The sequence below is a fragment of the Chiloscyllium plagiosum genome, unplaced genomic scaffold, assembly GCF_037043375.1.
Source record: "Chiloscyllium plagiosum isolate Xiang-an unplaced genomic scaffold, Cpla_swu_hap1 HiC_scaffold_45, whole genome shotgun sequence".
NCBI classification, from domain to species: Eukaryota; Metazoa; Chordata; class Chondrichthyes; order Orectolobiformes; family Hemiscylliidae; genus Chiloscyllium; species Chiloscyllium plagiosum.
In genome coordinates, this window is record NW_028270183.1 from 74457605 (window position 1) to 74483658 (window position 26054).

General features: G+C 40.1%; 1 gene segment (V, D, J or C); it reads left to right on the forward strand.

The window, feature by feature from the left end:
* The window catches only part of LOC122546106 (Ig heavy chain C region, secreted form-like), a 47286-nt gene extending 21507 nt beyond the window's left edge, over positions 1–25779 (forward strand). Inside the window, 7 exon segments of the C gene segment in view lie at positions 5288–5671; positions 6764–6854; positions 17256–17561; positions 21101–21409; positions 21865–22194; positions 25162–25289; positions 25429–25779. Coding sequence covers positions 6836–6854; positions 17256–17561; positions 21101–21409; positions 21865–21929 — 699 coding nt within the window.
* The last annotated feature ends 275 nt before the right edge of the window (positions 25780–26054 follow it).

Here is a 26054-nt window from a genome sequence, read left to right on the forward strand (position 1 = left end):
GATAGAGTGTATTAAATATGAACAAAGACACAAGTATTTTAGGATATAATAGAAAAGTAATTTATAGTATATTGAAATGCAAACAGAGATGTGAATTTGTGTCTCGATATTCTTCCTAGCTAAATTAATCATTTCAGAAATGCCTTTGTTAAATTTCATGAATCATTTGTTGGTCCATTCCACGAACCTTGCGAGGTCCTTGTTAAATTCTGAACCATCGCCTTCCAGGTTCACAGTGGTTGCGAGTTTCATGTTACAGCAAATTGTGAAGTTGTGCACTGTATGCCAATGTCTTAGTTAATAAGTTAAAGCAATCACAGCTCCAAACATTTACAAAATATCACTATGGATCTTCCTGGAATCCAAAAAAAAATGTCCCTTTGATCAATGATTTCTAAAATTTACTCACATATCTGTTGTGAAGGAAGTTTTCAAATAACTTGAAGTGCAAATGGCTCACATCAGTCGGAATACAGTAACATTTCATGTGTTACCCCACACAAAAAGAAATCAAGCAATATTCACGAGTTGCTCTCAGCAAGTCTGTGATGGACTGTTGTATCAAACAAAATCATTTCCAATGTTGTGAGGGCTCGTCTATCTTCTGTGCAATGGTCTGAATCTTAAGTTGTGTCTGACTGCAGATGAAACTGGCTGATCTGGGTAAAAGTACAGTTTGTGCCTTTCACGTTGTTAATGTATATTGCTGACTTTAGTTGAATAACGTGATGTTGTCCCAGGCATCGTCTGGCACCATTAATTAGACCATTAATTTCCAAATCACTATCAGGTGGGGTGTATTGATCTCATTGATCTCATTCACTGAAACGAATGCTTGGAATATTTCCGGTATGAATCATGTGAATTAGAGTCTATGAATGAGACATAGAACATAGAACAATACAGCACAGAACAGGCCCTTCGGCCCACGATGTTGTGCCGAACATTTGTCCTAGCTTAAGCACCCAACCATGTACCTATCCAATTGCCGCTTAAAGGTCACCAATGATTCTGACTCTGCCACTCCCACAGGCAGCGCATTACATGCCCCCACCACTCTCTGGGTAAAGAACCTACCCCTGACATCTCCCCAATACCTTCCACCCTTCACCTTAAATTTATGTCCCCTTGTAACACTATGTTGTACCCGGGGAAAAAATCTCTGTCTATCTATTCCCCTGATCATCTTATAAACCTCTATCAAGTCACCCCTCTTTTTTCGCCTTTCCAATGAGAAAAGGCCGAGCACTCTCAACCTATCCTCGTACGACCTATTCTCCATTCCAGGCAACATCCTGGAGACAAAGTAGGAAAGATGAATTTCGAGTAGTAGGAAGTTTTCACGACAGAGCGAGATTACTTCGCCCATCGCACCTGTATCACGTGAAGACAGAGCCTTCCAGCCAACACCCACTTTATAGCATGTTGTCCATAACCATGCAGGTGATAGCACTGTAAACATTCGGGAACATTGTGTAGGGCCTAACTCATTATCAACATAGATATGATCTCCAATGCTGTAAATCCTGGCTTATGGGGAAAAAGTAGGGGCAGAACTGTATCAATATTCAAACAGTTGGTACAGCCCTGAGGAGCTAATAGGTCCTGAGGATATTTTGACTATTCTTGACTTAATATCATTGTAAACTGACATGAAAAAAATGCAGACATGCTCCCCAGAAATGCTGACATCAACATACCTTTATTCAGCCAAGATCAGCAACATGAATTAAGAAAGTTTAAAAAAAAAACTTTCTTTTAACTGATTATTGACAACACGGATTTCACAAAGTGCAAAGTACAGAGGGGAAGGGTGGAGGGGTGGGGGTGGGCGATATTCACTATTCCCTGATGTCTGGTTGCGTTTGTGAGCAACAGATGAACCTGCGAACCAGATTCAGGATGGTACTGCAGGTATTTCAGCAGATACTGTGTACACGGAATTCTCCCATAAATCAGCAATGACATGAACATTTATTTTTTATGGTGTTTGAAGCCAATTAAAATTGAACAATATGGTGGGAGAAGTTCCTTTCATTTCTTTGAACTAGTAACAAGGGACGCTCTTTGTGGACCTGGGGTGGCAGGAGGGAATGTGAGGGAACAGAATCAGAATGTGAGGGAACAGAATCATGTTGGAAATCCAGATAGACTGGAACTTGTTTCACTGGAGGGTGAGAGTTCGGGGGGGGGGGGGGGGGTGACCTCATACAAGTTTATAAAGCCATGAGTGCAAAGGTGAATGGCTCTAATTGACATGATTCATACTGGAAATGTACAAAGCTTTCGTTTCAAAAATATCACATATCAATAAACTCCACCTGACCCTACAGCTAGCGATGTGGAAATAAATGGTCTAATTAATGGTGCCAGACGATGCTGGAACAACATCACTTTATTCAACTAAAGTCAGCAATATACATTCACAATGCGAAAGGCACAAACTGTACTTTTACCCAGATCAGCCAGTTTCATCTGCAGTCTGACACAACTTAAAATTCAGACCATTGCACAGAAGATAGACGAGTGCTCACAACATTGGAAATGATTTTGTTTGATAAAAGAATCCATCGTATACTTCCTCAGAGCAATTCGTGTCAACAAACTTGTTTTTTTTGTGTGTGGGGGGTAGCGCAAGAAATGTTACTTTAATCCGATTGATGTGAACCATTTGCACTTAAGAAGTTATTTGAAAACGTCTATCACAGTAGATACGCGAGTAAATTTTATAAATCATTGATCAAAGGGGACAATCTTTTTTTGGATTCGAGGAAGATCCATAGTGATATTCTGTAAATGTTTGGAGCTGGGATTGTTTTCAATTTTTGACCCAGACATTGGTGTATTTCCCCTATGGTGGGGGATTTCAACAATAGGGAACATGTTTTTCCAATGAGAGGAGAAAAATATTAAAAAGGATATCAGAGACAACCTTTTACACAGAGAATGATTTGGATGTGGGATGATTGGGTGGTGGATACTTACAACCTTTCGAAGACATTTGGATCAGTAAATGAATATCACATGTTTGGAAGGATATGGGCCAAGTGCACACAGGTGGGATTAGTTTAGTTTGGGATTAGGACTGGCATGGACTGGGTGGATCGAGGGGTCTGTTTCCATGCTGCATTACTCCATAACTCTCTGACTATTTATCAATTTTTCTCAATACTAAACAGTGCTACAGTGATCCTTGAATGAACTGTTGATGGTAAGTTGTGTCTGAGACTCTGCGAATATTACCTTCAATGAGAGGAGTGACTAGTTCTCCAAGTTACACAACTGAAAATAAACTTTTCTCCAGCATTGTTGCTGAGTCGTTTTGTTTCTGCGGAGGCGGTGGTTATAGTTTGCAGTTGGCTTTCCACCAACTGGTCAACCGTGAGACAAAATATCTTTGACCCACTGCAGAAACTCCACCTGCTTCCAGTAAATGAAACTGGGAACTCAAGGAACTTTTCTGTAGTCAGCTTAATTGCTGACAACTATTGTATCTGGCCGCTTAAAGGGAAAATAAATCAACTAAAGTAAAATCCTACCAAACAAATTATATTTTCCCATTTACTCACAATGGACACATTTCACTTGGCATTTCTCCCTTTAAAAGGAAAGTCACTGAATACAGCATTCACTGTATGACTATCAGAAAACAGGACATTGAATGCAGTGACGTTCTGGTTAGTTCAGCCTGTTTATTGAGTATCTTTAAAGCTCCTGAATATGAAGTTAATGGATCCAAAATCCCACATTGAAATAACATTTGTTATCATCTCAAAGTAAATTAACAAATTTGAATTGGTTCAAACTCACATCACTTGTTACACCATTCTCTGATTCATGCATCTCATTAAAACTGAGTTGGCCCTTTATACATGGTTAACACTGGTGTAGTGTAACAGCGAATTTTTGCTGATTTTTATGAGTTAACTGCCCTGTCAGAGCTATCAGTGAGCAGAGAATTGTACTGTTTATAACCTACATTCGTGGTAATTATTACTGTAATACTCTCTAACTTAACCAAACATTCCTGATGTACCCAGACTGTTACATGCAATGGTTTAGACGTTGAGGGTTTAAAAAAAAAGTTATGGACTGTCTTGTTCTAGTTCATTAGATGCTCTTTCAAAAGTGTACCTCGGTGTTATGTATCACTGCGGACTCACATTTTGTTTCTCAGGCACACAGCTTTCCTTTACTGTGTATTTTAGTGTCGGAGCAATTTGAAAAAAAAAGATTCAGGGAGAGACATTCTGCAATGTAAGGAGGTGCTTCTAATTTCCGGGTCCAAACTGTTTAGTGACATACACTCACATTCTGAATATAATCACTTTAGACATGCTCCATATTAGGTTGCCGAAACTGAATTTAGAAACGCAGATTAGAAATGATATGTTATTTTGTAATGTGAGAGAGACTTTGAGCGACAGCAAAAATAAAGTCATTCATTTTGTTGGCTAATAATATTATTGAAGTTCTTTTTAGCTTTATCTGCTTGTAGTGGAATGTAGGATTAAAGGGAGTTAACTTCTAATTGAATATTCTAAATATAATCACTTTGGACACGCTCTGTATTCAGTTGCCTAAATTGAATTTTGAAATGTTTAGTATGAATTACATGTTATTTTTTAGTGCGACAGAGACTTGCAGTATCCAGGGAAGAAAAGCTCAACTGTTTTATTAGCTAGTTATATGTTTGAACTTTAATTTTAGTTTTATCTGCTTGTGAATGAATGTAGAAATAAAGGGAGCTAACTTCCAGTTGAATTTGTTTTTTTTTTAAACAAAATACATGCAACTATCATGTGAAACAGACCTGAAGCTACTCAAATTTACTTCCAAAGAAGCTATTCAGCAAAACCAATATCCCAAGATGTGTATGTGTCCATGTTTAAGCAGAAGCTCATGTAAAGACATAATCCCATGTCTTCGGGCTGTACAAGCTGATACCAGGATCCAGTCTGAGCCTCCAGCAGGAAACCAACATGCGGAAGCTGTAAGCCTGCCCCTTCCGATGGCCATATAAATCCTGGGCACTGGACCGTAATTCAACACTCCTGGGTCGGATCTGTTTAGAAAGATCTTAGCAGAACCGCTTCCCACAAGTTATCAGAATGATTGTGTCGACACTTTTTCTCAGTTTGTTACTGACTTTCTTTTCATGTGAGTGTTTTTTGTTCAAGTCTCTCTTTGTGACTGTCTCAATGTTAGTCTACCGCAGGAATGTAAAAGACTCAGCCATCATTTCACCAACATTAATGCTCATGGTTTGTTTGTTTTCTTTTTAAAGGTGTCCAGTCGGAGGTTGTTTTGACCCAGCCAGAGGCAGAGACTGGCCGTCCTGCAGGCAGCCTGAAACTGACCTGTAAAACCAGCGGGTTCGATCTTGGCAGCTGCACCATGCACTGGGTCCGACAGGTTCCCGGACAGGGTCTGGAGTGGCTGCTGAACTACTATAATTCAAACAGCAATAACTATGCACCAGCGATTAAGGGTCGATTTACTGCGTCCAAAGACACTTCAAACAACATTTTCGCGTTGGACATGGAGAACCTGAAGATCGAAGACACCGCCATCTATTACTGTGCAAGAGACCACAGCGAGAGGAACCAGGGCTGGACCCGTTCAAAAACAGCTCGAGGGAACATTTTGTCAATTCCATCATAAACTGACGGTCAGTACGAGTTTTAAATGCAATAATACCAACTGCAATCTGAAGCAGACCTCAGGCTGCCTCTTACAAAACTATCAAAGAGGAAATGTACCATTTAAACTAGCAAACTGGTGACACAATGGGACACTGTTTTGGGCATGTCATATGTACTGCTAACACTTCCATCAATTAAATGCTCTGACAAAATGTTAGTTTTAATATATCTGACAGCTCAGGAAATCACTGCTAATTGTTATGTCAACTATGGCATTCATTCTAAACATGATCAGTACTAAATGGCTCTTTCAAATGAAAATTGAAACCTCGAGTAAAGAACAGAGAATGAGTGTACTGGTCGACATCATTGTGATACTACAGTGGGTCACAGTGTTGTGCACAGCGACATCCTCATACAAAAACCATTGACAACTGTTTATCTCAAATTGGTGATTTCTATCATGGCAGGAGCGAGAAATAATGTGAGATGCAATTTAAACGCAATCCAGTAGTGCTAGTTTGTACAAATGTATAATTTTTTCTACCTTCTTCGTGTTGATTGCCAAGTTAAATGCAGACCAAACCTGGAAAAGTATTCGAAGCTTTCAAAATACAATGGATCGTAAAAGCTGAAATAACACACTGAATCATTTTTAGAGGAGTCTGAATCACTGCTTTCTCGGAAGTGAAGAAATTCTCTGCATTTTACAGTTTACAGTCTGTCATAGTATTTGACACAACGTGTCTCACAGTGATATAGCTGGAGTGACACTGCAATTATGACCAATACAAAAACCTATTCAGCCTCCATTGTTTGAAACTAGTCAGTGATTACTTCTACAAACCGTCTTAACTTGCAGTGCAGTATTAGTTCTGTGCGGTTTAATGCCAGTATCACTATTTAATTTGTAAAAGTGTTGGGTAATTATCGATACACCAGTTGGGGATTTTGAGAATCAGTTTTATACTCTGTGAAGTATAAAACAGTATTTACATTAATCAAGAATGTTCAGAATTCACTAGCACAATTATGTGATGAAGATTTATCGTGACTTTATTTTGTCTGTGGTTCTGAAAATGTAAAATGATGGCAGATTTTTGATTTGTTTTATACAGAGCTAGTTATTGTGTGACCCAGTCCATAGAATGTAACACTGTGACTATCTTGATTTCTGGGGCCAAGGGACCATGGTGACAGTGACTTCAGGTAAGACCCTTGAACTTTCTTAGTGACTTTTTAAAAACTTTCTATTCATGTGACTAATTTCTGAATTAAATTAAACTCAGATTCTGTGCTGAGTTTGGTTTGGTTCGGATTGATTTTTGTTCAGTCTGATTATAGACTTCAGTTAAGGCTCAGCAAATAGTTAAGTGGGGATGATGGAGTCAGTTACTCGGTGTATCTCTTTTTTTGATCAGATGGGCATTCTGTGTGGCTGGGTTACTTGAAACACCGAATGTCTCTTAATCAGTCAGCTATAAATAATGGTTAATGTCAGTGACACCCTGACTGTGAGTTTTATTATCAACAACAAACGCTAAGAAATCAAAGATGTTCGAGACATTACCAAACATGATTAAAATATGCTAAAATATCATTATTAATTTCTTGAATATATGTTCTTACCCTGATTATATTTTCGCATTTATTTTGTTAATTAGTTGATGACAAGCAGGTTAGAAACTGTCATAAAATTTTCTTGCGGTGCTATATTGCATTCTGTTGATTAGATTCTGAGTTTGTTTTACTTGATTCTGTTGAATTGAGTTGATTGGATTTTGGCTTTGTTTTAGTTGATTCGGTTTGAACTGTGTTGATTGGATTCTGACTTTGTTTTTACTTGGTTTTGTTGAATTGTGTTGATTGGCTTTTGAAATTGTTTTATTTGATTCTGTTGAATTGAATTGTTTGGATTCTGATTATGTTTCATTCAAATCTGTTGTTTTGAGTTGATTGGATTCTGATTTTATTTTCCTTGACTCTGTTGAATTGAGTTGATTGGATCTTATTCAGTTTGTGAAATTGATCAGCGTTTTCATGCTTTCTGTAATCGGTGTTTTCTTTCTGGTGAGGAGATTGACTCTCTGGATTACTTTTCATTACCAATATTTGTGAAGTTCTTTGGTTTTTCATGAATCATTTCTGCATTTGTTAAACTTATATGACACATTTTTCTCTGCTTGATTGAAAACATTACATCCATTTGTAACGGTCTGAAAAACAACTTAAGGCAGAAACCCGGAAGTGTGAGAAATGAAAAAAAAAACGAGTTTTTAATGCATTGACTTTAAAAAAAAAACTCAGTTCTAATTGTAAACTAACTGAATTTTGTTTTGAGTAGCCTCATTCAAAATAAAATTTGGGACTAAAATCTGAAACTGCAGAATTGGTCAGATTATGTAATTAAAACTAATTTAAAATTATAATGTGGTAATATTTGTCCATTCAGTAATTTTGTTTTGACCATGAAGTGATTAATCAATATATGCCTTCAACCGCTCCACTGTGTGCTGCACAAGATTGTCATGATCAGGAAGGGTGTACAGGTTGGAAATAAATTGAACTGTTGCCAGAAACGTTACAGCTTTAAGTGTTAAGTCCTCTCACAAACAAGGTTGCTGTTATGACTTGTTATTTCTCTTCAATTTAATCATTAGTTTGCTGGATTCTGAGCAGCTTTGTTAGACTTCAATTTGGTTTTTTTTGTGAGGTTACATCATGTTCTTGGTTCTGTTGAAAATGTTTGCAGAGCTAGTTCTGCTGCAAACACACCGTGTTGTTATCTGGTGATCGTTGATCTGTTGAGGAGGGACTCTGCTTGGGTAACATTAAATGTGTTATATTTGGGAAACCGTTTCTGGTTTCTACATTGTTTTTGCAATGTTAACACGGTTGGTGACAGTGAACCGCTCCAGGTTCCTCATTCAATGAAATCAGCATGCGAGTTGAAATTTTGTAAAGCCTATTATTAAGTGAAAGACAAATCGCAAAGGTTTTAGAAATGAAGGGAAAACAGATACCTTTGGGCGCCATTTTTACTTAAAAGTAATAATTAAGGATTAATCTAATCCATGCTTTACAATCCACATTCAGAACTCCACTATCTAGTTCAATCACAAGGTCTGTCTTTAAACAGTTTACAAGTCATAGAGAAATATAAATAGAATTTCAAAAGTGTAATATTCTAATAGTTCTTGCTCTTGAGCAAAAATGCCATGACTGTGTTATAATTGATCAAGAAACACCTTTCAATTCCGCTGTACACTACATACATATTTTTCTGGCTGGAAAAGATCATTGGCAAAGACCATTTGGAAATTCTGCTCAATTCTATGAAGAACAGGTCAGTTTCATTGCTTTGATCAGTTTCACACGTAACTTGAGTTAATTAATTGTTGTGTCCCTGATTAAACTGGATTTACAGAATAAAATAAAACATTAACTGAATTATTTAATCTGCACAGTGCTTTAGGTGTTCCCAATCTGTGCATTTTAAATAAATAGTTACATTTTCCAACAAAATATCAACTGAGGAGTCATTATTTCGAAACAACTGCTATAGTGAATTATGTGACCAAGGCCAAATTTCGAATTAATTAAAATAATCCACTCATGAACTCGCAGGGCAGCATGGTGTCTCAGTGGTTGGCACTGCTGCCTCACAGTGCCAGGGTCCCAAATTCGATCCCAACCTCGGGTGACTGCCTGTGTGGAGTTTGCGCATTCTCCCTGTGTCTGCGTGGGTTTCCTTCGGGCTCTCTGGTTTCCTCCCACAGTCCAAAAGATGTGCAGGTCAGGTGATTGGCTGTGCTAAATTGCACACAGTGTTCAGGGATGTGTAGGTTAGGGTGCATTAGTCAGGGGTAAATATGCATTAGGGGGAATGGGTCTGGGTGGGCTACTTACTGTTCAGAGGGTCAGTGTGGAATTGTTGGGCCAAATGGACTGTTTCTATACTGTAGGAACCCTACTTTTAAAACCATGGGAGTGCTTGATGCAAACGCAGAGAATTCATTTTACATCGATGTGTTCAGACGGATGCAGAGTTCACAAATTTGCAGAAGACATGAACTAGAGGATAACAGAGCATATTGTTTATTCAGACACTGAAAAGAGAGTAATATTTATTTTAATTAATATACTTGACCGATTTATTGCAATGTAGCGATCGGAAGGAATCTGCTCACATTAGTTAAGTGTGACAATCATTTAGATTAGATTTCCTGCAGTATGTATCGGGCCATTTAGCCCAACAAGTCGACACCGACCCTCTGAAGAGAAACCCACCCAGACCCATTCCCCTACCCTATATTTACCCCTGACTAATGCACCTTACACGATGGACGATACAGCATGACCAGTTCACCTGACATGCACATCTTTGGATTGTGGGAGGAAACCCACACAGACACAGGGGAGATTGTGTAAACTCCACACAGGCAGCCACCCGAGGCTGGACTCGAGCCTGGGTACCTGGATCTGTGAGGCAGCAGTGCCCACATTTACTTAGACATCCGCTAAAGCGGGCAACTCCAGACAGAAGCATGTTTTCAATTCATACCTTTTTAAACATTTTCGTTCATTAAAAGCAGTTAACAAGAAAATGACCTTGCCCTAATTCCTTCAACAGAAATGCTTTCCACACTGGAATGTAGTATTGACTTTATGCAGTGCATGCAAAATCTCCACAGTTCAAGGAACGTTTTAAGAATATGTAAAAATAATTTCGAGAATAATCCATTTCCTCCGGATCTGTGCTTTAATTGGCGATATTTCCCACCTCAATAATTTTGTTAAATACAATGACTTATTAAGTTTATTAACTCAGTGGTTATTTATGTTCATTGTGAACACATTCTCGTTCACATTAATCCTCTGGTTAGTTCCTCTGATGAATATTCAATTACAGTGAATATATTTGACGTGAGGAGTTGAGCAATGTATCCTCTAGGATTAAGTCTGTTGTGCAGTTTGTTTCAGTGCAATGTCTGACTTACTTGTCTACGGTCCTGACCATTTGTAAATTGTCCAGTTCGGATACCTGAATCTCAGACATTTCAATTTCATCTCGCGCTTCAAAACCACTTTTATCTGCCAGAAATACAATATTCGATTAGGTGCCTCAGAATTGAGAGCCCTGACTAAGTTGTTCCAATCAGAACGAACGTTTCAGGAACAAAAGGCAGATAGCACGAGTTTTGAAATTGGTTGTTGGCAACAAGAGATATTTGATTGAGCGAAGCAGAGGGAAATATGCTGTATATTTTCTTTGTGCCTCAGTTCTGCAGGACATATTCCGTGGCACAATGTAGAATCAGAATTTTTTTGCATCTTATTATTTGAAAACCTATTATCAGCTTTTAATGTCACTGGCAACGGTCATATTACACTTCAAAACATTTTAATCTTTTCCAAACTAAGTCGACCGTCTGGTGCAGCAACATTCACAGGGGAAAGAGGAAGGGAGTTCTAGGTTGGAATCCAGTGACAGTGAATTGATGGCAATGCAATTCCTAGATTTATTCCTCTGTAGTTCCCAGAGAGTTTGAACAATTTGGAGCTGCTGTCAAAGCATTCTTGGATAAATGTTGAAATGTTACTTTCATTGTACAAACATTCTGGAACAATCCCTGGTTGTTGGAAGGTGATAATAACTAACATGGTTTATGTACTGTCAAAACAGGTGGGCTGTATTCTCCGTGATAGTGTCGAGCTCATTGTGTTCAGGTCTGTTGTGATGTTGTAGTAGAGTCCCTGATTCTGTGCCAGGTGGCCTGTGTTCACTTACAACCTGTTAGAGAGGTATGTAACACAATCTCTTATCAGGTTACTTCAGTGCAAGAAAGCAGATTGACATGTCTGGGTGTTTGTTGGAATTCCACTCAAAGAGGCCAATGAAATCTATTCAATTGCTGTCCTGACTTGTGTCTCTTAGATATTAAACAGAAATTTGGTGGTTAGCAGCTTTTTCCAGATCAATATTTGTTCACAAGCTTTTGGGCATCGCTAGATGGGGTTAATGGAGTAAGTGCTCAAAGAAATCCCAGCTTTTGATTTGCTGTTCTAACAATATCATTTATAACTAATCCAGAATGAATCATTTTCGAAGCATATTTGATGAGATTAGTCTTAGGCTGGTTTACTTTATATTAAACCAGTGCTGTAGCTGAATTTGATTGTTCAGTACGCTGGGAGTTCCACTAAATCCAACACTTGCTGCAGATGGTGATAGCTTTTCAGTTGGTCTTCAATTGCTATCTCAGACCATCCAGTACCTCTGCTAAGAATTCTTTTTCCAACAGGAGTCAAGCCAACGTAATCACTGTTTATCTCAACAGGCGTGAGCTCTTGTGCCAAAAACATGAAAACAACTTGGTGAAGAGGGGGGGCGGGGGTCTCTGGATGCGAAAGGTTAACCTTGCCTTCTCTCCCCAGGAGCTGCTAGACCTGCTGAGTTTCTTCAGAAATTTCTGTCTTTATTTTGGTTTTCTAGCATTTAAAGTTTGTTGTTTCATTGAAAAAGGTTCTGTTCGATGAAACACGTTCTTCAGAGAAAAGATGCATTTGAACAAATTGCGAATGTTCAGAGATATTAAATATCAGAGAATCATTGAATTGGAGCGCCCTGATCTCGAGCTGTAGTTTCACAAGAAACTATTATGAAGTAACAACACACTCCAGAGCGCAGCGGCTGCTGTAATTGGGTGGAAGTTATTTTGATCACTCAAATAGAGAATGTCAATGATCCCGTTCCAAATAATCAACAGAAGGTTTTTTACAGCATGTGTGAAACAATTAATTTGTTGAAATATTTTAATAAAAAGTGTTCACCACCAGTGCTAGCTTAATGAATGACACAATGATAGGAAGGTAGGAGCAAGAGGAGGGCACTCAGCCCCTCGAGCTGTTCCACCACTTACTTAGATCATGGAGCATCTGTGAGCTAAATCCACAGGTCTACCTTTGGCTAAAACTCTTTAACACCTTTGATTAACAAGCAAAAACTATCCCAGATTTACTGATTCGACTGCCCGAAACAAAGGGAGACACCATTTCTGAAACACATTCCTGTGAGTACTGTGACACAATGAGGCTGGAATTAATTGCTCATGAAAGTAAACATTCAATCTCTGACAATTTCCAATTGAAACATCCCAATCATCATATTTCTTTAATTTAACACTATACTTCCCTGGAATAAAGAAATATAATGTGTGATTGCCTTGCTAAAAATGAGGGAAGCTTCATTCCTATTACGTGATTAAGAAATAGCTCTGTTCATTCAGTGAAAACACAGTCAAATCACACAAAAGGAAACCATGTCATCTTGTGTCGACACACAAGTGCCTCAAATAATTTTCAATTCTTCCAGTGGTTGTTTGAAACTCTAGACAGGTGTGGAAGTGTCAGACTTTTTATATCGCCTTGATAAAGCAGTTATCATCAGCCTATTTGAATTGCTGAAGTTTGTGTGGTATTAGCACATTCACAGCGCTGTTAGGAAGTGAGTCCCATGGCTGTGATTGAGGAAGAGGAAACGGCAGAGAAATAGTTGAGAGTCAGTTGAAGTCTAATTTGGAGGAGAGCTTTCAGGTGAAGCATTTACATGCATGTGCGCCCTTATCCTCAAGGATCACAGTTTTGGAACATGCTGCTGAAGGGACATGTCAGCATGCAAACTGGAAGCTGAAGAAGGCCCCGCGGCCCCTCTAGAATGCTATTCCATTCATGGGATCATCATTAATCTTGCTGCTCACCAGTCTTCCCAACACACCGATAACATTGAACCTGATTGTTTACTGTCCAGCAAAAGAATGGTGAACCTTTGGAATTCTCCACCACAGAAATTGATTAAGGACAAAACATTAAATGATTTCAATAAGGAGATAGATTCCTTCAATCCTTAAAAGAAATGCTCCGGATATGTGGGAGAAAGGCAAACAGGGTACAATATTGGTTGAAAGCCATGAAAACATTGAATGGGGCATGGTTTGTAAGTTTGCACGTAACGCCGATATTGGTGGTATAATTGGCAATGAAAGTTATCCAAACGTACAATGAGATCTTGATCAGCTGGGCCAATAGGCTGAGGAGTGGCAGATGGAGTGTAATTTAAATGAATACGACGTGTTGCTTTTTGAGAAGACAAATCAGGTCACAACTTAGAGTTAATGGTAGGGCACTGGATAGTGATGTTGAACACAGGGCCCTGAGGGTCCAGACTCACAGAGTCTTACAGAGTTCATGGTAAGGCACTGGGTAGTGATATTGAACATTGAGGACCCTGAGGGTTCAGACTCATAGATTCTTGAAAGCGTTGTCTCAAATAGCTAGTGTGTTGAAGGCATTTGGCACATTTACCTTCATTGGTCAGAGCACTGAGTGCAGGAGTTGGAGCTTCATGTTGTACCTGTCCAAAACATTGAAATGAACTGCCAGAGGAAGTGGTAAATGCAGAGATAGGTCCAACATTTAGAAGACATTTGAACAGCTCCAGGAACTGGATAGGTCGGGATGGATATGGGCCAAAGGCAGGCAAGTGGAATTAGTTTAATTTGGGAACTCTGGTCAGCATGGATGAGCTGGACCAAAGGAACTGTTTCTGTGCTGTACGACTTTATGACTCACTGACTTTATGGTGGAGTGGGCTCAAAGTTGGAAGGTGGTGAGCAAGGGAGGGGCGAGATTGGGCATGTGGGAGAGTTTGGGCTGATAGGCTGTGAGGTGTTGGCTGGCTGCTGGGTAAGCTTGCATGCACTCTGTCTGGCAAGGCGGCATCAAGGTAAATGGTAATGGTCACAGGATAATTTGGTCGAATTGTGCTTGGTAGGTGAGGGGTAGTTTGAGCTGAAATGCAGGAGGTCTGTCTTTGCCAGGCTGGTTTATGGAGAGGTGAGCAGCATGCCGGGCTGGTTAGTGCAGAGGTTGGCAGTGTGCCAGGCTGGTTAGTGTAGAGGTGGGCAGTGTGCCGGGCTGGTTAGTGTAGAGGTAGGCAGTGTGCCGGGCTGGTTAGTGTAGAGGTGGGCAGAATGCCAGGCTGGTTAGTGCAGAGGTGGGCAGGATGCCAGGCTGGTTAGTGTAGAGGTGGGCAGTGTGCCAGGCTGGTTAGTGTAGAGTGGGCAGAGTGCCAGGATGTTTCGGGGGTGGAAGGTCACTGTAATGAAGTGACAGGGGGACGTGTTGTCAAAATGCAAAGCTCGGAGTCTGGAAAAATGGTAGGTGGTAAAGGACAGATGCGAAAGGAGCTGGGATGCAATGTGCACAGGTTGACTTGGGTAAGATGAGAGGTCAGTGATCATGGGCTGAGATCATGTCTTGGGTAGTGGGCTTTTGTTCGAGGTTGTGAAAATGATGGTGCCAGATCCAGTCAGGGCCAGATTCACCATGGGCCAGGTGCAGGGCGGCAGGAGTGTAAATGAGTGAAAGGAATTGAGATCATATGTCCATCTGGAATATAGAATATAGAACATTACGGTGCAGTACAGGCCCTTCAGCCCTCGATGTTGCGCTGGCCTGTGGAACCAATCTGAAGCCTATCTATCCTACACGATTCCATTTTCATCCATATGTTTATCCAATGACCTTTTAAATGTCCTTAAAGTTGGCGAGTGTACTATTGTTGCAGGCAGTGTGTTCCATGGCCCTACTACTCTCTGAGTAAAGAAACAACCTCTGACATCTGTCATCTATGTCCTTTCCTGCTAGCCATCACTATTCAAGGAAAAAGACTTTCACTGTCCACTCTCTGTTTATCTTTTATGTCTCACTTAAGTAACCTCTCAACCTTCTTCTCTCAAATAAAAACAGCCTCAAGACCCTCATCCTTTCCTCATTAAACCTTCCCACCATACCAAACAACATCCTGGTAAACCTCCTCTGAACTCTTCCAAAGCTTCCACATTCTCCCTATAATGTGGTGACCAGAACAGTACACAATACTCCCAAGTGCAGCCACACCAGAGTTTTGTACAGCCGCAGCCTAACCTCGTGGTTCTGAAACTCATTCCCTCTATCGATGAAAGCCAACACAAAGTATGCCTTCTTAACAACTCTATCAAACTGGCTGGCAACTTTTAGGGATCTATGTACATGGACACCGAGATCTCTCTGCTCAGCTACACTACCAATATGGATTGCCTTGGATGTGTTTCGTGTGATAGGGGTTGTGTGTTCCGGGCATGAATGGGTGTATAGCAGGGTAGGGTTTGTCAATGTGAGTGGGAATTTAGGTCTAGACAGAATAAGTGCAGTGGTTAGTCTGAGACATGAGGTTTGGTGGTGAACTGTGTGTCAGTTTGACAGTTATTAAAATTAAAGATTACTTGTTCATTTCTCAAATCATATTTACGTGAATACTCAGCTGTAACACTCCAAAATCTCTGAACCTTAATAGTCCTCCATTTTTCAGAGGCCTCCAGAATTCAGATAATTGTAAATGAGATGTTTCAACTTCCAGACAATTGGCATGAGTTCAGCCCTGACAGCCATCCTCCTAGTCCCAGTGCTCAACTCCTGCCTGTGCTGCTGCTGCAGTGACCTCCCTCCCAGAGAGAACATTATGCCTTGCACTGATAAGTGAGGAAGGCTCACTGGACCTGATTTCCAAGTATGGGGACGGCAAACACGAGGGGACACAACTTTAAAGTGAGGGGAGATAGGTATAAGACAGATGTCAGAGGTAGTTTCTTTACTCATTGAGTAATAAGGATATGGAATGCTTTGCCTGCAACGGTAGTAGATTCGCCAAGTTTAAGTACATTTAAGTCGTCATTGGACAAACATATGGACGTACATGGGATAGTGTAGGTGGGATGGGCTTCAGATTAGTCTGACAGGACAGCACAACATCGAGGGCCAAAGGGCCTGTACTGCACTGTAATGTTCTATGTTCTATGATTCACTCTGACTTCTCTCCGAGGGTATTTCCAGCAGTACGGTACCTCGTGGGGCGGCACGCTGGTTCCGTGGTTAGTGCTGCTGCCTCACAGTGCTAGGGACTCAGGTTCCATTCCAGCCTCGGGTGACAGTCTGTGTGGAGTTGGCACTTTCTCCCCATGTCTGTGTGCGTTTCCTCCCACACTCCAAAGATGTGCAAGCTGGGGGAATTGCAAATGTTGTGTTCAGTGATTGGGAGTTTAGGTGCATTAGTCAGGGTTAACTGTAGCATAATAGGGTCGGGGAATGCGTCTGGATGCGTTACTTTTCAGAGGGTAGGTGTGGACTTGTTGGGCCAAATGGCCTGTTTGCACACACTGTAGAATTTCGATGAATCTGCATTTCCTTGGTTTGTAGTTTGTGAAACTTCTCTGCTCTTCACAGCAATCCAGTGAAAGTGTCAGTTGGTGAGATCTTCAAACAGTTACTGGGGTGGGATCAGAATGTTCTTCTTCCGAAATTATATGGCAATGGTCAAGGTCGAGGCGTGTTTCTAAAGAGGGAACCAATGATCATGATCAGCAACTGATAGGAAAGAAAAATAAACCCCAGTTATGCTGTCGACTTCAGCGGGAGCATACTGGCAAACGTTTCCAGCTGAGGATACATTTGAGTAACAGATAAGCTCAAATTAACAGAAACTAACATGCTCAATTGGTCATTCTGTTGTAGAGACACCATCGCTCCCCACACTTTATGGCCTGGTCTCCTCCTGTCAGGAGCACAACACCGGTTCTGTGATCTTTGGTTGTTTGGCGATGGACTATTGCCCGGACATCACCAAGGAAACCTGGAAGAAAGGTGGGGAGCTAATCACAACTGGATTGAAGACTTACCCATCAGTGAGAAACAAGAAGGGAACCTACACCCTGAGCAGCCAGTTAACCCTGCCCGGATCAGAGGTAGATTGCCCCAGCAAAATCTCCTGTGAGGTTCAACACAGCGGGACACACAAGAGCAAAGAAATGCCATGTCCAGGTAAGTGTTGTGGGAACTGAGATAAACAGATCATCTGTGATTAACATGAATAAGGCATTATTTATAACCGTTTTCACAGACTCACCTTATACAGCACAGGAAAAAGGCCCTTTGACCCACCCAATTCACGCCTATCAATAACAGCCACCTAACTATTCCAGTCTCATGTGCCAGCCTTGTGTGACTTGTGACTTGCCCTTTCAAGGATACTTCATACTATTATGAGGGGCTCAGTCTCTACATGACTTATAGGTGCTGAGCTCCAGGCTAACACCACCCTCTGTTTGATTTTGTTTTCCCCTGATATCCACTTGGAACCTCCTGGCCTTACCTTCACCCTGTGCCCCTGAGGCATTGATCTCTCCATCAAGGGAAAAGGTTTCATCCAGTTTACCCTGTCTATGCCTAAAATAATTCTAGATATCATGATAATCTTCTCCCTAATTCTCCTCTGCTCCAAGGAAAACCCCTGTCTATCTAAACTAGTTTCATAACTAAAACCCTCCAACCCAGGCAAGATCCTGGCAAATCTCATCAATACTGCCTTCAGTGTAATCACATTCCTTCCATAACATGCACACACTGCTTAAGTATGGCCTAACCAGTGTTTTATTAAGTTCCAGTATCATCTCACCACTCTTCATTGTCAATGTCTAGGCTAATAAAAGCAAATATCCTCCCACTTTCTTAGCCTCTTTATCCAGACGACACAGTGCTATACGGGATCGGTGGGTACATGCACCAAAGATCCTCAGACCTTTCCAGGGTTCCACCATTCAAAACGTCATACCTCACAGATTCTTCTGCCGAATTACATCACCTTACATTTATTCAGAATAATTTCCATTTGCAACTTTTCTCTTCACATACAACCAACCCTTTTATATCTTCCTGAAATCTAAAGCCATTACGCTCATGACTTACCAACATGACAGTTTTCATTTCATCTGTGAATTCACTGGTTAATCCTCCTAAATTTGAGTCTCAATCATTGGTATGTAAGAGAAATTGCACGGAAATCAACACTAATCCCTACAGAACACCAGGAGACATAGATTTCCAGTCACGCAGACACCCGATGACTATTATCCCCTGCTCCCACCACTCAGCCAGTTCTAGATCCAATCTGTCAAATTAACTCGGATCCCATTGGCTCTGATTATTGCTATCATTTGGACATCGAGTTATCTCTATGAAAACTACTATCAAATTGTTACACATGACTTCCTCTCAATAAAACCGTGTTAAAAATTGTTGATTTATCTTCCAAATGAAGACTAATTTCACTTCTCAATAGTTTCCTTACCACTGAGACTAGCTTGACAGATCTGTGTTTTCATTATTTATCCCTTCCTTCGTCCTGCATAACAGTGCAAAGTTGGCTGATCTACACTCACTTGGCACAACTGCTGTGGCCAGACAGGAATTCTAAATTATTGTCAGCAACCCAACTATTTCATCCTTTGCATCGCTCAACCGCTCGGTATATTTTTCATCTGCCCTGGAAATATAACCACTTTTCATTCAGCAAGACAACACAGAACATCACATCATGTGTCCTAATTTCTGAAAGTACATTACAACACCCCTCCATGATTTCTGTCCCCACATTGTCCCTCTTCCTAGTGAACACTGACACAACACATTCGTTTTGACCACAACCTAATCCTCCGGCTCCACTCCAATAATAACACTTAATGGATATTACTGTTTCCCGAATAATTCTTTTATTATGAATGAGTCTGTAACTTTTAAAAATATTTTCCTTTATTTTGACTGCTATTATTTTCTCATGGTCCCTTTTGCTCTTCTAATTCCTTTGTCTTTCAAACTCCCCCTTGCACGTTCTGTACTCCATATTAGTTTCTATTGTTTTGAGATTTCAGTATAGACCGGAAGCCTCCCTTGTTTCTCTTTATCTCCCCCTCCATGCCCTTTGGTGTCCAGAGCCCGCTGCATTCTTGGTACCACGCAGTGGCTTCCTGGGAAATGTCCTCCCTGTGATTTTCCTATCTCTTTCTTAAATGTGTCACACTGCTCTGACTCAGATTTACCAATAAGTGTCAGCTTCCAGTCCACTCTGGTCAAGTCATTACCTGATCTTACTAAAATTGTCCTTCCCCTTTTCAGAACTTTGGGCCAATTTCTATTCCTTTGCAGTACAATCTGAAATCCAACTGATTTACCATCACTGTCTGCAAAGTGCTCCACCATTGGTGTTTTACCCACTGGGTCGACTTCATTCCCTAAAGTTAAGTTCCGGTTCACCCCTCTCTTGCAAGGTCTGGATTAAAATTCTCTGTATTAACACATACTTTGTTAAAGTATTCTCCAGGGGGCATTTTCAGAATTGTGCTCCCTCTAAATTTTTGACAAAATAAATATCCAAGCCTATGCTGAGGAAGTTAAAAACCTCTTTTCTCATTCCCCTGTTTAATTTACATGTCTCTGAAATTTGCCCATGTATTTGCACTTCGTCATTTATGGGATCAGACCACAGACCAAGTGGCTATCACATTTGATGAACTGGGATAAACGTGATCTCACTGAGCTTCTTTAAGATGCTCTCTGTAATTAGTGGATGAGGCAGGAGAATAAATTCTGGTGGGAATGCTACAATAGGGATGAATGAACTAGGAACTCGAGACAGGCTGATTTAGCCTGGTTTGGGGTGGCGATGTTTACACAGTGAGTAGTGGATGTCTATAAAATTAGTGACATTTCCATCGCGTTTGTAGATTAATTTAAGACGCTTTTGTTTGTTTTTTTTCTCTCCTGCTCTGTGAAGAAATTAAAAAATGCAGCTTGGTAAATAAAGTGAAAGTACAGACCAGTTATGAACTAACTGAATGGAGGGAAAGACTTAAGGAGATGGGTGTCCTTCTCGATATCCAATGCTGTACTCAATGTCTTGTTTTCAGATCTATTCCAAACACAGCCCACGAGGAACAAAGACATAAATTAGAGAATGACATCACACCAATAACGCAAAGTATTTTTAATCATGTTAAATATAATGAACAGAATTTCCATGGCTGTTCACTGCTTCTGTAACACTTTAGAACTCTGCAAAGAGAATAATAATTATTTATTATAATCTGTCCAAAATTTGGGATTTGATTTGGCAGTCAGTGTGACCAGCAGCACTTGCACCTAAAGGTTACGAACATGGAAATGAACTCATTATATTCAGATTACTCTTGTCACAAGTATCAATAGATGGTCTTAAGTGAGAGACAAACTCCGAAAGAAAGGTCATTCCATGGGTTACATGATGGTATTTTGATGATTTTACTTTTTTCACAGGTTTCACTTGTTACAAAGCCAGTGTTCTTTCGGAGTAATTACACAGGGTATGTCCAAGGTAATCACAAATGTTTCACAGATCAAAATACATCAACAATAGTAAGCATCGTTTCAGAATAGTTGGAGTTGCCATTTTGAAGGTGGTGTCTTCACCCTGTGAATGAGTAATCTGAAGATTGGCTGTTTGTATCAGAAATGGGCATTTTTCATTGACTTTGATTTTTGTTTCATAGAAGATACCGAGTGCCACCCTAACACCGTTAAAATCCTCCCACCACCAGTAGAACAAGTCTTACTGGAGGCTACGGTGACGTTAACCTGCGTTGTGTCCAATCTTCCTTCTGGAGTCAATGTGACCTGGAAACAAGAAAAGAAGCCTCTGAAATCAGAAATTGCTGAGCAGCCTGGACAGAATCCCGACAGCGTGATCAGCAAATTAGACATTTCTACTGAAGCCTGGCTGAGTGGCGTTACTTTTGAATGTGTGGTGTACCATCAGAATCTACCGACTCCGCTGAGAGACTCCAGCCACAAGGAGAAAGGTGAGCGGTGAGATAAAGCACAAAGGATCCCATGTGTAATCCAGATCCAGTTACATCAATGATAGGCTTTGATTGGAAATGAACCAACACCGTTGGGAGCATTAACGATGCATCTGAAGGCAGGATAGCTAAGTAGCTGATTTAGAAAAAGTTGGACCAAAGGATATTGTATTCTGATTAAGTCAGATAAGGTGGGAAGAAGCCTGGGTTGTGACGTCACCATCAGCAATGACAAATGGCCAGAATGTCCTCGTTGTGGGCTGTAAACATGGAGGCAAATTTCACATTAAACTTTCCTTTTTTTACTGAACACAATGTGTACCATACTGCTCTTTTAAAAAAACGAAAGTGAATAAATCCCAAATTTAAAATGGCGTATTTTAATATTTAGTGAAATTGTGATATCGGTTCAGGATTTTTTTGGTTGATTTATATTTGTCTCAAATATTCTGCAGTGATTAATCCGCTGGAGCCATCAGTGTCGGTCCTCCTGCCACCAACAGAAGAAATCTCCGCTTAGAGGTTTCTCTCCCTCACCTGTTTAGTGAGAGGTTTCTCCCCCCGAGAGATCTTCGTCAAGTGGACAAACAATGACAAGCCGGTGAATCCCAGTAACTACAAGAACACCGGGGTGATGGCGGAGAGCGACAACACCTCCTTCTTCATCTACAGCCTGTTATCCATTACAGCGGAGGAGTGGGCCAGCGGTGCTTCTTACTCCTGTGTGGTGGGACATGAAGCGATTCCATTGAAGATCATCAACAGAACAGTCGATAAATCCAGCGGTAAACCGAGCTTTGCAAACATTTCACTTGCACTGATGGACACTGTTAATTCATGTCAATAAAAATCTCAAAGTTGCATTTAATAATTCAACAGAATTAATGAAGTTTTTTTTTCCTCCAGTTGTGAGTTAAGTACTAAATTAGTTGTTTCTCACTCTGACTTACATTCCATCTGTGTAGTTAAAGTGGATTATTAACTGGTCTAGGATGAGTGTCTTGTGCAGTTAATGTTCTCTGCTCAGATACACCCTGGGTCAGAGACAGAGTAAAGCTCACTCATTGCAGGATTCCACCAAGTACTCATTCATCCGAAATCCCTCTGTGACAAAATCTGACAATGTCCAATTTATGTCAAGGGTAGAGCACGAGTTTTGAACTTGGTGTTTTTGATTCCCCCCATTTGACATTCTTACAAAATTCATGTCAGTTTTAAACGGCCAAATTGCACCAATTGGAAATGTAAATTTAAGACACTTTAAAATTAAATTTGATTGGAACATACCAATCATAACGAGTGCAGAACAGTTTGAATGGAACCTTTGTTTCTGGGGAAATGCCAGGGATCTTGCGCCAGCGCATGACTTGACAGAATGTATCTTCACTTTCACACCAAAGAGAATCAACAGATAAGTTGTTGTGGAGCAGAGGGGAGGGGAACGATGAATGGTCTGTCCTCTTGCTCCCTGTCCAGAGTTTTCATGGTAGATGTCCTCTGTAATGTAACCCAGTTCCTAACAGGGACAGTCAGCTTCTTGCTTACTGTCCAAAGATTTAACATTTCCATGCATAACAATACCTTTAAAGCATGTTAGACACGCGTGGCTCTGTTAACAAATGATTAACATTGATTCCCATAATCCAAAACTGGTGTTTGCATCGTCCCAGTTTGAATTCCATAGTTTTGTCTCAGTTTTCTGGAGCACATGGGATCAATTCTGGTATTCGAATACCTGATATCATTTTGTTTCACATACAGAACAGAGGTAGACATTTTCTAATAAACATATTCAGAAATGTTATCTCTGGGGCAGTGGGGATTTGAACTCACGCCTTTTCTCTCAGAGACAGAAGTTCTATCACTGCAACAGAAGAGTTGCTCATAAAACGCTTATCTCTACACGACGATGGGAAATGTTTCCTGCAAGACCAAGGTCAAATCTAATTATGGGCAATGCATTAAAATTAGAGCAATACATTAGAATAATGAAAATTGCAGTCTGGTCTAAGAACAGATGCAGAGAGATGATCGCAAATACACACGTACTGACACATATACGGGCTCTCACCGAAAGACACATATTTATGTGCACACTCAAATGTGCATATAGATAAGATGTCACACACGCATACTCGCACAGAGCCACACATGCAAGTGGTACTTGAACACTCACCTAAGCTCATACAAAAACTCACATACACCAAAAGAAAATCATTTGCACAAATGAACAGGAGTACTCACTCATAACCATGAGAAACATCGACACACGGTAACACACAAATGGGCATGAATACATATAGGAGAAAGTGAGGTCTGCAGATGCTGGAGATCAGAGCCGGAGATGTGTTGCTGGAAAAGCGCAGCAGGTCAGGCAGCATCCAGGGAACAGGAGAATCGACGTTTCGGGCATAAGCCCTTCTTCATGAATACATATACATTCATACAGCTCAATGCGTACAAACATACACACATGAACACACAGATACAAATTCCGAAAAATGTCCTCCCACATGTCAACTCACACAGGCACGTAAGTGCACAGAGATAAATATTAATATCGTTATTTTCCAATTTTCAGAATCACAAACATACGATGACAGAGGCAGCTTAATTAGTTATTTATAAACCACATTGATCAGCATGGACACAATATCACACGCACACACAAATTCAGAGTCTCACATGCAGACACACAAGTGCATAGATGAACAAATAGAGGGGCGTTTATTAAATAAGGATAATGGGCTCAAGGATCAGCAAGCATCCACAAACAATAGCACAAACAAGCTGATCAGGAGATGGTTTGGGAAAGATTGCCATACAAGCAATTATCATCATATAAATATAAACATCCATCAAAACATAACATTGCATGCTAACATTTCTTAAGCATAAACATGAAAATAACCTAGTTTATGTAGGATTTGAAACAGACACATAAGCACACATTTTAGATAGCACTAATGAAAAGTGAACACTCACAAAGACATTACAAGATAAGCATAGGCAGCAAGGAAGTGGCATATTAGCATGATGATGCTTACATAATGTGAAAAGACAAAAAATTAGGTGCACAAACACATGAGCACACCAGCAGTAAAGGAACAGGAATATGTTTATTCATGCACAGACTCCAACATGGGCTAGAGTGAAGTAAGAGACTCTTATAACCACATACACAAACATTAAAGGGAAACCAAACACACCAAGCAGTAGATCAAATAAATTAAGGGACACACGTACAAAAACTTATTCCTAAATATACAGATCCTACAAACTAAAATATGAAGCAATGTCCTGACTGTGATGTCATTTATATTCATGATTTGCCAAGCAATTGGTCACCAATACAAAAGATGAGAATCACATTTGAAGTTTTATTCAGTGATGGCCACAATTTTCAACTAAAGTGCTGTCACAGCCTACATTTAAAATATGATGAAAAAATTAAAATCATCATTCGTAATAAGCATTCCTCAAATAATAATATCCTTAAATAATAGATGAAAAGAAAAATAATTTAAAACGTTCTGACATGGACAATGAAGAAAGAACATGTGCAGTTAGTATTTGTAATTTCTTGCTGAGAGTCGATAACGCACTAATAGATACAGATAAGAGTCACACTTGAGAAATCCCTGACTGCTTTATGAAGATGTAATGGTCTCCAATTACATGACTTGGATGCAGATAGATCGATCTGGATCAATAAACAATCTAAATGCGTTCTCTAGGCTTTATATTAATAGATTCAATAGATCGCACTTGGATTGAAGACTATGAGGATGATAACAGCAACATCTGGACAACTGCTTCCACGTTCATCACCTTGTTCTTCCTGAGTATTTTCTACAGCGCTGCCGTCACTCTGGTGAAGGTGAGGATAATCACATCTTTCTCACACCAAGCAGCCCAATATGTTTTGTGAAATCTCTAAGTGTGCCATTGAATAAACATTATATCAGAAAGTCCCTGATCATAAATATCTGTGTCATTGTTTTCTCTCTCTTTTCCAGGTTAAGTGAATGAGTTGTGGACCCCTTTGATTTTCCTGATCTGCTTATCAAGGTCTCTGAATTCCCAATCTCCAATCTGTCCTGTTGCTGACTCTAACAGTGAGATTACTTCAGTTTATCAGCGTGTAACTGAGACAATTATTGATGGATTTTCATTTTGACTTTGATATCTTTGAGATGGTTGTGGTTGGAAGAATTTGTAGCTTCCCAGTTGTTTGAAGCCCGTTTGTTTTGTTTTTATTTGTTCCTTACTCAGAATGTTGCCTACCCTTTCTGATGAGCCTTTGTATTGCCTTTCTTGTGACTGTTACTGATGTACAGAAAATTCCCACCTCACAGCGAATGTGTTCTCATCTCAATGTGGCATCCAGCCATTGTATTCACTTCTGTTAGCTTTTACATCAACCTTTTGGATAAAGATGCTTTCTGAAATGGATAATAAATCTCGAATGAATATGCACTAACCTTGAGTTTGCTTAATTCTTTCTTCAAGGCCAGTCAGTAATAATAAACTTTCCCACATCCTACTCCTTTCCCAGCCAAATACTTTCACTTGTTCTGTTTGGTTGTGTTTCATCCAGTCATTTAGTTTAATGCTGCGCTACCATGCAGCCCACTAAGGTAAA